Source organism: Orycteropus afer, unplaced genomic scaffold, assembly GCF_000298275.1.
Source record: "Orycteropus afer afer isolate SDZICR_OR568_19922 unplaced genomic scaffold, OryAfe1.0 scaffold00281, whole genome shotgun sequence".
NCBI lineage: Eukaryota > Metazoa > Chordata > Mammalia > Tubulidentata > Orycteropodidae > Orycteropus > Orycteropus afer.
Window position 1 is genome coordinate 228654 of NW_006921868.1, and position 11258 is coordinate 239911.

General features: G+C 45.8%; 1 protein-coding gene across 1 annotated transcript in view; it reads left to right on the top strand.

Annotated features, from left to right (window-relative positions):
* The window catches only part of ABCC1 (ATP binding cassette subfamily C member 1), a 180480-nt gene that overhangs the window by 33752 nt on the left and 135470 nt on the right, over positions 1–11258 (top strand). Inside the window, exon 6 of the mRNA XM_042782274.1 lies at positions 10882–10943. Within this exon, the coding sequence (XP_042638208.1) occupies positions 10882–10943 (62 nt within the window). The remainder of the gene's footprint in view (positions 1–10881; positions 10944–11258) is intronic.

The window sequence follows — 11258 nt, forward strand, 5'->3', positions numbered from 1 at the left end:
CCAGCCAAGTTGACACATCTTCAACTATCACAATGTGTATATATGTATTTATGTTCATGTGGCTGTTTGTGTGTAAATGTGTGCTTGTCTATATTTTGCTTTTGAATGTGCCCATGTATGTGTGTTAACTGTATGTGTGTGCATGTGCATGTCATGTGTGTCTGTGCTCACATGTATTTGTGTATGTGTCTGTATGTATGTGTTTGTGTATATGTGATGGTCACAAGAGCAAACAAAGCTTGAGGCAACCCATCGTATTCCTGGCCCACTCCTCTCACAAAGGAGGAGCTCCACTATGGTTGTTTATATCCTTTAGCAGTGTTTGTGGGTGGCAGCAGATTGTCCCCATTAAGGAATGTTTATTAAATGTCAGGCTGTCCTGTGAAGTAGGGGGTTGCAGTGAACAAGTCATACCCACCTAAGTGGCTGGCTGACTTGGGGAGCTCTAAAGTGAACCAAGCCTTGGGGCTTGTTAGGCTGTTGGGGCTGAATCATCTGGCCCCTCAGCTTCCTCTATGCGGCCTGAGCACATGCTTTCTCTATGTGGACCCCCCTGGAATGCTTTATAGGGTGAGGGATTTCTGACTTCTGATCCCCTTTTGGGATTTGGATACAATCCCTTTTGTATCATTCCTGGGCTCGAGTGCTCAGGTGGCTCCAAGCTGACCTTGTCCTCCCTTGGTACTTCTTGCTCTCCCAGCAGCCTCAGGCTGGTTTGCCATCCTGGGAGCTGGAGGCTGGACCAAAGTGGGGATGAAACACCTAACTTTTCTCCTCAGTACTGACTCTTGGTCTGCATGTGTCCTATCTCTGCTCTACATCTCATTGCCAAACCAAAAAAAAAAAGAACTCAGCTCCTAGGCTCATTGCCCTGCTCCCCATGTCACTCTTGGTCTCTGAGGGGAGTAGAAAGCACTGTTACTTGCAGCAGATATGGAAGATGTCAAGTGCAGATGTGTGGGCTGGTGTATCTCTGAAACTTGTCCATAGGCCAGGGAGATGCCTCTGCTGGCTGGCACTCCCAGTCTAGCCAGCCTGTCCTTTCCTCTGGTTCCTTTCCATTAACCCAGTGGGTTTCTCACTCACCTCATTGTAACTTAGAATCAAGATCAGGGATTGGTGAACAATGGCTCATGGGCCAAATATGGCCCACTGCCTGTTTTTATAAATAAAGTTTTCTGGAACACAGCCACATCCATTTGTTTACATATTATCTATGACTGCTTTCACACTACCAAGGCAGAGTTGATTAGTTGCTGTGGAGACTGTGTGGCCCACAAAGCCATAAATATTTACTGTTTGGCCTTTTACAGAAAAAGTTTGCTGACCCCCTAGTCTAGAGCATTCCTTTAGCTTTGATCCCTTTTTACCTTCTAGTCTTGTCTCCTGTTCGTTTTCAGGGTTCTCTTGCTGCCTTTACCTTCTTCTAATATTATCAGGAAGCAAGAGGAAGAGAACTAATATATAGAGAGCCCCTGTTAAAGACCTTATCCTGTGCTCAGGGCTTTTTCCCTTATTCAGATCCTTGATACACAAAGTGGGACCCACAGCCAGCAGCGTTGGCACCACCTCGGAGCTTGTGAGGAATGGAGAATCACAGGCCCTGCCACAGGTGTACAGATCTACGCTTTAACCACATCTGTGTGGGATTCGTGTGCACAGAAAAGTTTGAGAGGCACCAGTATAAACCTCACAATAGCCTTGAGAGGGAGCTTCTTCTTCTTCTTCTCTCTTTTATGCATAAAAGAATTGTGGCTCAGAGAGGTTGGGGTGTTTGACTCCAACTTATACCCTAAATCCAATGGTGTGATAGAAGAGAATCCTCATTTTGGAATCAGGCAGACTCTGGGCTTTGATCCTAGCTGGATCCCTTCATTCCTTCAGTAGACATTTATTAAGCATCTGTTGTATATTGTGCTTAGGGCTAGGGACACAGTACTGTGTAAGACATGGTTCATGCCCTGCTCCAGTTACCTTGTGTACCATAGCAAACCACTCTGAGTTTAGTGACATAAAACACAGTCACTGATTATTATGTTTCAGTGTTCTATGTGTTGACTGGGCTCAGCTGGTCAGTTCTCACTTGGGGTCTTTTCTGCAGTTGCAGTCAGAAGGTAGCCTAGGCGGAGTTGTCATGAAGGCTTTATCACTCATGTATCTGGTGGTTCATGCTGACTGCTGGCTGGAACCTCAGTAGGTGGTGTCAGCTGTAATACCTACATGTAGCTTCTCCATATGGCCTGGACTTCCTCACAACATGGTGGCTCAGTTCTAAGCATGCGTGTTCCATGGGAGAGCCAGTTGGAAGCTATATCACCTTTGACAACCTGGAAGCATCACTTTTGCCACGCTTTATTGGTTGAGGCAGTCATAAAGATGTGCCCAGGTATAAGGGGAGGAGACACAGACCTCACCTTTAATGGGGTGGTGTCAGGTTTCACTGGTAAAAGAGCAGGATGGGCGATAGTGTTCTAGCCATCTTTGGAAAATGCAGTCTGCCACATGACTTCAGGAAGTTTTTGGTCTAACTGGGAGACATCCATTAAGCAAGTCAACACAAGTAACTACACAATTAGTGTGAGATGAAGGCTGAGAGGGTAGGAATCAGATTACATGATGATCAACCAGATTGATGACTTTGGGCAAGTTGCTCCTTGTCCTCGCAGGACTCGGTGTCCTCCTCGTGAAAATGGGTCAGGGCTTGATTTGCATCGAAGCTTCATTTGTTGCTTGCTGCCCCTCCCCACCATGTTCTCTGCATCTGAGACCTGTGATTTGGGGAGGAGGACACAGCTTGGTTTCTTTGCTTCTGGACTCTCTGGATATAGACTGAAAGATGAGGAGACTCCAGCCCCTGCCGCTAGCCTGTCCTCCAAGTGGCAACAGACGATCACATGTTGTCTGTCCTCAGGGAGCTTGGTCAGCCAGGCCCCAGGCTGCCTTGGGTCAGGCAGGGTTTGGATGTGGGCCTGTAAGCATTGCGTGCCTTCAGCTCCCTCATGCTGAATCACCAAGTCCAGCATCCTCTCCAGTTGGCCCTGCTCCCATTCCATGACTCAGACATCTATTCTGGGCCCTGGTTTCTGGGTGGGGCTGCTCCTGCTGTCCTCTGGGCTCTGGGGCTGGCTGGGCTTGGGGAGCCTGGGCAGAGCTGACTGAAGCTCACAGGACTTACCTGAGGCTTCTACCTGCCTGGGCCTCCAGTCATTTTAATCTCTCTGGCAGTGAGCCTAGGAGCTGAGTTTGTTTTTTGATTTGGCAGTGAGCCTGCTTCATAGGGTGAAGGTAGGGGGTTTCCATTTGTAGATTGGTGTGGAGGGCGGGGAGTGGAGGGTAGCAGGGCCAAATGAAGTTACTTAGATTCTAACTACTCAGTGTGATCCACGGGCCAGCAGGACAGCAGCACCATATCGCCTGGAGCTTGTTAGAATGTGGCATCTCAGAGCTGCTGAATCACAGTTTGCTTTAACAAGACAACTGGGTGTTTCCCGATTGAAAAGCATTCAGAAAACCTACTCATTTTGGAGAGTAAGAGGTGTTTTAATCCTATCCGAACAGTATGGAATTTTCCCTCCAACATTTTACAATGAACATTTTCAAACTTCGGGGAATATGGAAAGTATTGTTAACCTTTTCTAAACTTGCTTTATCATGTATTCGTCTATCCATTCATCCAACTAATTTTTTTCATGTCTGATACATCCTTAGCAATACATCAGTACCCTTCACCCAGATACTCCAGTATGTACAAATCATAAGCTGGTATCCAGTATTTGTTTACAGGATTTTTTTGTTTTTGGGTAAAATTTACATGCAATGAAATTAATAAATCTTAAGTTATTGTTTGTTGAGTTTTGACAAATGAATATAGCTGTGTAACTTAAATCTATGCTTTCAGGACTCCAAAAGTCCACTCATGCCCCTTCCCTCTAAATCCCTACCCCTACCCCCAAAGGCAATCACTGTTCTTAAGACTTATTTTAAAGCATCATAAACTCCATTTTTTTTCTCTGTTTGTCATTCATGCTTTTGGTCATTTAGTAATTCACCACTGTGCTGGGGCCTCTGTGGATCTGGGAAGGACCAGGACTTTCCTGCTGCCCTTGAGAGGTAGGGGAGGGGCAGCAGGCAAATGAATCCCCAACTTGGGAAGGACAGTGCAAAGAGGACATGGGTGCTGTTGTCTGATCTCCTCTAACTTCACGAAGGGGACACAGAACCACCATCAGCAGCATTAGCCCAAGGCTGAGTCCTATGAAGTCAGACTTGCTGTCACCCTCCAACCTTTTTACCAGTTTTGACACCAACCAACCCTCCCATGACACTGTGTGCTTCACTGCTGGGGTCGATAATTCTTTGCAGCGGTTACACAGAATTCACAGAAAATACTCATGATGGGGAAGTTGTTGTTGTTGTTGTTGTTGTGTGCAGTCGAGTCGGACCGACTCATAGCGACCCCTCCTTGGGTTTCCGAGGCAGTATCACTACGGAAGTAGATTGCCCCATCTTCCTTCCAAGGAGTGGCTGATGGGGAAGTAACAGGTTATAATTCAGGTTCATGAACACTCAGAATACAATCCTTTTGTCAGGACAGCTTCTTCTTTGCCAGGCTGCAGGCATGCTTCTCTCTGGCCTTGAACTCTGCCCTGCTCAGAGTATCACAAAGCTCTTCCAGCTCTGCTGGTAGATGCACCCACTTCACCAGCAAGCCCCCTGCCCGAAAGGTGCTTAGCTTTCTCGCTCTGTGGGCTGGAAGCCCGCCATTCTGTCTTGTGCCAGTCTCTTGGGTTTGCTGCCTCTGCTGCCACTGTCTCTCTGCTGCTAACGCGGTACCGGGATCTTGGGCCCAAGGACTCACTCCACTCCCACTTCTTCTATTTTGATAGTAGTGAGATCCCCCTTTCTGCCTCTGGGGTGGCTCATTTTAGACCAGTGGGATGGCAAAATGCACCAGTCCCCATGTTAGAGTTCCATATACCTTATTTGCACTGTCCCACCTCCATGAGGGTACCAGATACCTTATTTATATTACTAGCAAGCTATCCAATCCCCTTGGTTGGCCACAAGCACCTTTCATTTTCATAGTTTCATCTAGTCATCTGGTGGGAGTCACAAAGACCATGGCTAAAAGAGTCATATCAAGTAATTCACTGCACTGCAAACAGTAAGGACTCCGAGGGAGGGAAATGCTGGAGGTGGGTGGGAGTAATGGAGCTTGGTGTTTCTGAGTTCTGCTTGACAGGATTTGAGGGGCTCGGGTACATGGAAGGAGATGGGAGGAACCAGGGAGCTGAGCATGAAAGATCAGGAGTAGAATTGTGTGTCATGACAAAACCAAAAAACAAACTCATTACCATTGAGTTGATTCTGACTCATAGTGACCTCCTTTAGGTTTCAAGGCAGTAAGTCTTCCATAGAAGTAGATTGCCAAGTCTTCCTTCCACAGAGTTGGTGGGTGGGTTTGAACCGCCAACCTTCTGGTTAACAGTCAAATGCCTGTCATGATAACGACTTGAAATTTCACTGTGATTATGGTAGAAGTAAGGAGCCCTGGTGGTACAGTGGTTAAGTGCTAGAATAACTGGAAGAAGAGTGATGAGAACGAAATCTGGAATCAGAACCAGAAATAGGTGTGGGCACCAGACAATTTCCAAAAAATAAGCCAGAATGCTTAAAGTCCCAGACAAAGTCCCCAAAGTGCCTTGTATAGAGATAATAGCCAGGTGTCAGGGAACTGGTCCCTGTGACTACTGCACGAAATTTGCTTTAAACCATATGGTTTCTGGCCACGTTGCCTGGTGCCAGCTGTAGATGCCAGAGCACACAGCGCTCTCTCTCTGTTGGCATGAATCGGGGTTTCCCTCCCTGCACCTTCACCAGGACTTGTCTGAATCATCTTCAGTTCTAAATGAATGGGAAACTCGTTAAGAAGTCTTTCCTCTCGGAGGCTAGGAGGCCCCAGCTGGCAGCTCTGTGTCTCCCGAATTTAATGACTGACGTCACAAAGGCCTGCTTGGTTTCGGTTGAGTGGAATGCTGTGTCGCCTTTTCCCCCATTTATAGTTCATTCCTTGGCTACTTCAGAACCCCAGTTATCTTTGTTACCAAATAAGCACTTCTGTACCAGATAAGGACTTTTGGAAACTTGCTCCCAGATGGATCTGTTTCCTTGTCTGTGCTAAGGAAGGAGACATGTCAATCTGATGTAATTTCAGATTATCTGGAAATCAGTGTTTGGAGTCAACCATTAGAAGAGGACTGGGGAGGAGAATTCAACCAAGGTCTTGTAGTATGCAGATTGTTGTTGGGTGCCATTGAGTCGATTCCTACCGTAGTGACCCTACAGGACAGAGTAGAACTCCCTCATAGTGACCTCCTTTGGGTTTCAAGGCAGTAACCCTCATAGGGTTTCCTAGGCTGTAATCTTTACAGGAACAGATTACCAGGTCTTTTCTCTCACAGAATGGCTTGAACCTCCAACCTTTCAGTTAGCAGCTGAATGGTTAACCATTGCACCACCAGGGCATAGATTAGACACTGAAATGTTTATGTTAATAACACAGCCATATTATATTTGCAGGGTGAATTTTTTCACAGTGGCTTGAGCTCACTTTCACTTTTCCTCTGGGCATCACTTGTTACGATCTCTGGAATAAGATTCTGTTGGGTGGCACACATGGTTTGTACTCATCTACAGACCTAAAAGTTAGTGGTGCTGTAGAGGAAAGGTCTGATGGTCTACTTCTTTAAAGGTTACAGCCAGGGAAACCCTGTGGAGCACAGTTGTACCGGAACACGTGAGGCTGCCATGAGTTGGAATCGATGTGATGACAATAGATTCTTTTGTGTGTGTGTGTGTGTGTGTGAGGGGGTTGCGTACACTTGAGTATAGACAGAATGAATTCACCTTAAATGGTGTAGTCAACAGATTGTTTCTGCCTTTCTTTTTTTTTTTTTTTTTAAAAAAAACCATTTTATTGTCTGTTGAATGAAAGGTTACAAAAGAAACTTAGTTTTTCATTCAGTAATTATAGACATTAACTGTAATCCTTTAGATGGAAAGATACGTTTCCCACTTCCTCCTTGAGTTCCCCATTTCCATTCATCATTCTTTCCTTCCCCTTCCTGCCTTCTGAACGTTGTCTTTGGGCAAATGCAGCCCTTTTGGTCTCATTTGGTAAATTGTTCTGTAAGTGCTGTAAATTGTATGCTATAAAAACGCCCATATATACAATAAAGCTGATTTTGGAAGAGTGCCAGGATTTGTGAAGCCCCTTTTGTGTCTGCTGTGCAGGTCTCTCCCATCCCTACTAGCTCTTCAGTGCTTCTGTGCAAATTAGAAATAGGTGCCCCTTCAGGTTTGCGGATTAGAGCAAAGCCCCGCTTCTACCAAGCTGAGGCAGCCGCTCTGGGCGCAGGGCTTGGGTCTTGTTGAGCTGGGCACTTGGTCCCTCAGCTGGGCATTTTTATGCAAGGTGCAGCTTGTACAACTGTATTCTGAGTCAATGCCAAGGCTGAAAGAAGAATGGATTTGGAGTCCAAACACCTGTATTTGACCCCTGGTTTTACCCATTATTTAATCACTGTGTCTTAGGGTGTAGTGAGGTTTGATGTGAAGCCAGAATCTGCAAACTTCGGTAGTGAAGTTAATGATCAGTAGTAGTCATTTTGGCCTGTGCAGGCTGTACTGTGCCTGTGGCAACTGCTCTGCCAATGTTGTAGGAAACCCAGCATAGACAATATGTAAATAAATGGGTGTGGCAGCATCTCAATAAAACCTTACTTACAAAGACAAGCAGCCAGCCCATGGGCTGTAGTTTGCTGACCCCTGATGTAAATCATCTGATACAATGCTCGATGTGCCAGGGGTCTGCAAGATTTTGAAGCTGTTGTTACTGTTTCTCCTACTACTTGCTATTAATGACGGTGTCTCTGAGTGTGGTGCAGATGGCTAATGTGCTCACTGCTAACTGAAATGTTGGTGGCTCAAGGTACCAGATGTGACTGAGATGAGAGGCTTACCAATCCACTTTCGAAAATTCAGTCACTGAAAGCCTTACGGAGCACAGTTCTCTGACGTGTGGGCGTGCCATGAGTCGGAGTTCACTTGATGACAGCTGGTTTTTGTTTGTTTTAATTTACCATTAATAAAAATAATAATACAGTTTCTTGAGCTCTTGCTCCATGCCAGGTACTTTTCTAAGTACTTATGTGTTTTATCTAATTTAATTTCATCACCATCATGTAATTTGCCAAGGTCCCACAGCTAGTAAATGGCAGAGCTGGGACTGAAGCCCTCCTTGGTAATCACGATGCCATTCTGCCACATAGGTAAGCCAGTCCTCTATCCCCCTCCCCGAGCCATCTCTCTGTGGGACATTTTTTCCCCCATTGTTATAGCTCTCCCAGTTTATAGTTACTTATTTGTCTGCATCTTGGTTTGCTTACGGTTTCTCCCTTCCCCATCCCCCAGGCAGAAAGCTGCATGGGGAAGGGGCGCACTGTTTTGCTTTGTCCCCAGCACTTAACTGGCATGTAAGCAGACCCACTTTAAACATTTGCTGAAAACATAAATGTGTCATTGTTGGCTATGCCCCACACCTGCCTCCCTTCTCTGCCTGCACCTTTGCTTTTCACAGTTCTAGGACTCCCCTGAAGTGGATTTGCAGTTCATTTGCATTTCCTTGATAACCCACCCACTAACTGTGGGATTAGGCAGGCCCATGGGGCCAGGAAGGTGTGGACTCTCCCGAGGAAAATCAGCCTGCATGGAAATGTTTCCCACCCAGCCTGCAGCGCAAACACCACCACCCCTTTCACTGATCTTGCTGCTGCTTTAGGTTGGAAAGAGTCCAGTCCCGTAGATCTCATTCCAGTTGTCCCTTCCGGCAGTCCTGTGAGGTAGGCTGAGCATCAGGAATCATCACTCCCATTTTCCAGATGAGAAAACCAAGGCTTTGAAGTGAAGTGAATTGGCCCCGTGGTCATTCAGCTAGAAAAATGCTGGAGCTAGAATTTGAACCTAGGTTTGTCTGACTCTACAGTCTGGACTTACTCTGCTTTGAGTTGTTCTAGAATGGTAGGTTCATGGACAAGGTGCATCTGATTCACTGGAGATTATTAAAAATATACTGATGCTGGGGCCACATCCCCAGAGTCTGCCTTAGTTGGTATGGACTGGGGCTGTGCACATGTGTTTCAACAAGTTTCCCAGGAGATGCTGGTGGGCAGCCAGGCCCGTGGTCATTGTGGAATGATCGAGTGCAGCCTGGGCAGATGGTCCCAGGTCATTTGTCACCCTGGCTGTGTGTGTGAGTGACTGGGGAGCCTTTCATTTCATCTTTTCCGATGGAAGCTTTCAAACCTATACAGAAGTACATGGCATGCTAGTTTAATGAACCGCCATGTACCCTTTACCCCGAGTGGCATGTATGCATACTTCAGTATGCAGCTCTAAAAGGTGAGGATATTTTTGTGTTGTTTTTATTAATTTTTTGTTTTGAAATAATTTGACTCATAAGAAATTATTAAAATAGTACATAGAGTTCTTGTGTACCCTGCACCCTGTTTTTCCCAGTGATCCTATCTGAAAGATAAGAATTTTAAAAAGCATACTACAGTATGCCTAAAACCAGTAGTAATAATTCCTCAATGCCACCTAATATCCCAGTAATCCCAATAAGTCATTGTGGATGCAAAGTGATGCCCTCCTGTATTATATTCCTTCATTTGGTAGCTGCAGTGCTTGTATGAAGACACCCCCCCTTGTCTAATTGTTCATGAGGTCATGCCGTTCATCTAAGGAAAGGTGGGGAAAATGCTTGTTATATTCCCTTTTAGTGTTTTCAAACTGTTGAGTTGGTCATTAGCCAGTGACCAAGGTATTTTTCTGTTTGTTTTTAGAATCAGTACAACCTTATGTATTTAAACAGATGTGAATGATTGAGTCCGTTACACACGTTATCCTCATCGAAGCTCAGAGTGCCTTGCTTTTGGTCCTTGGACCCATTCCTTCTTGCTTCTGAGGCCTTTTAATCCAACCCTACTCCTCTTTTGTTTCCTTGATATCTAGTGTAACAAGATGATCTAGGCATATCCTGTACATTTCATGCCCCAGCCATTTTGTCAAGGAGAATCTGTAGTTAAAATGAAACATAAACAACGAAAACCCTGGTCCCTCCACTAAGCAGTTTAATCAGAACCTTTGAGGGTAAGGCCTGGATGTGGTGGTGGTGGTTTTTTTTTTTTTTTTTAATTGCGATTTGGATGAAAGTTTACAGAGCAAAATTGTTTTTCTCTTCAGTAGTTCATATTGTTTTGTTTCATGACATTGATTATAATTCCCTCTGGAGCCTGACTGCTGGGGGCTTGCAACCTGCCTCTACCACATTCTAGCCGTGAGACCTTGGGCAAGTCATAATCACTTCCCTGTTCCTCAGTTTCTTTAACTGCAAAATGGGGACCATATTATTAGCTTCTCTTAAGGTGGTTATGGGAGTCCCAGGGTGATGCAAAAGGTAACGTGCTCAGCTGCTAACCAAAGGTTGGAGGTTTGAGTCCACTCAGAGGTGCCTCGGAAGAAAGGCTTGGTGATCTGGTCTCTGAAAACCAGCCATTGGAAACTCTAGGGAGCACAATTCTGCTCTGACACGTGGGGTTGCCGTACTTAGAGCCACACAACAGCAGCTGGCACTGGGAAGTGGTTATGAGGGTTAAATGAAATCATCTCTGTTCAGGCTAGTAGCGTGTCAGCTCAGGCTCAGTGTTATTTCCCTGGTAGACTGCAGGAGTGGGTTGCGATGCCCCTGCAGAGCTTGGCGCAGATGGAAAGTTTAACCATCCATTTCCCTGTTCTTCTCCCCCTGTGCTTTCTCTCCATCAGAACCCTTGCCCAGAATCCGGTGCCTCCTTCCTTTCCAGGATCACCTTCTGGTGGATCACAGGGTAAGGCTTTGGGCGGATGGATGGTGAGTGTGGAGCTCTGTTCAGCTCTCCTCTGGCTCCGTCTCGCACTCCTTTGTGTCCTATGTCCTGGGCTCCGACACATCGACCCTATACCCTGGAGCTTGAACTTGAGGATGGTAAATGCATAATCCGTAAAGAGTTTATAGCTCTGTGGATGGCTTGCTCTGGGGCAGTTATAAGCTGTTACTGCTCTTGGCTTAGTTTGAGATGCAAGGCTTTTTTTTTTAACATTAAGAATAATTATTGTTGGCCTTGTTTCACTTGCCCCTCTTGTTAAAAAAATAATACATGCAC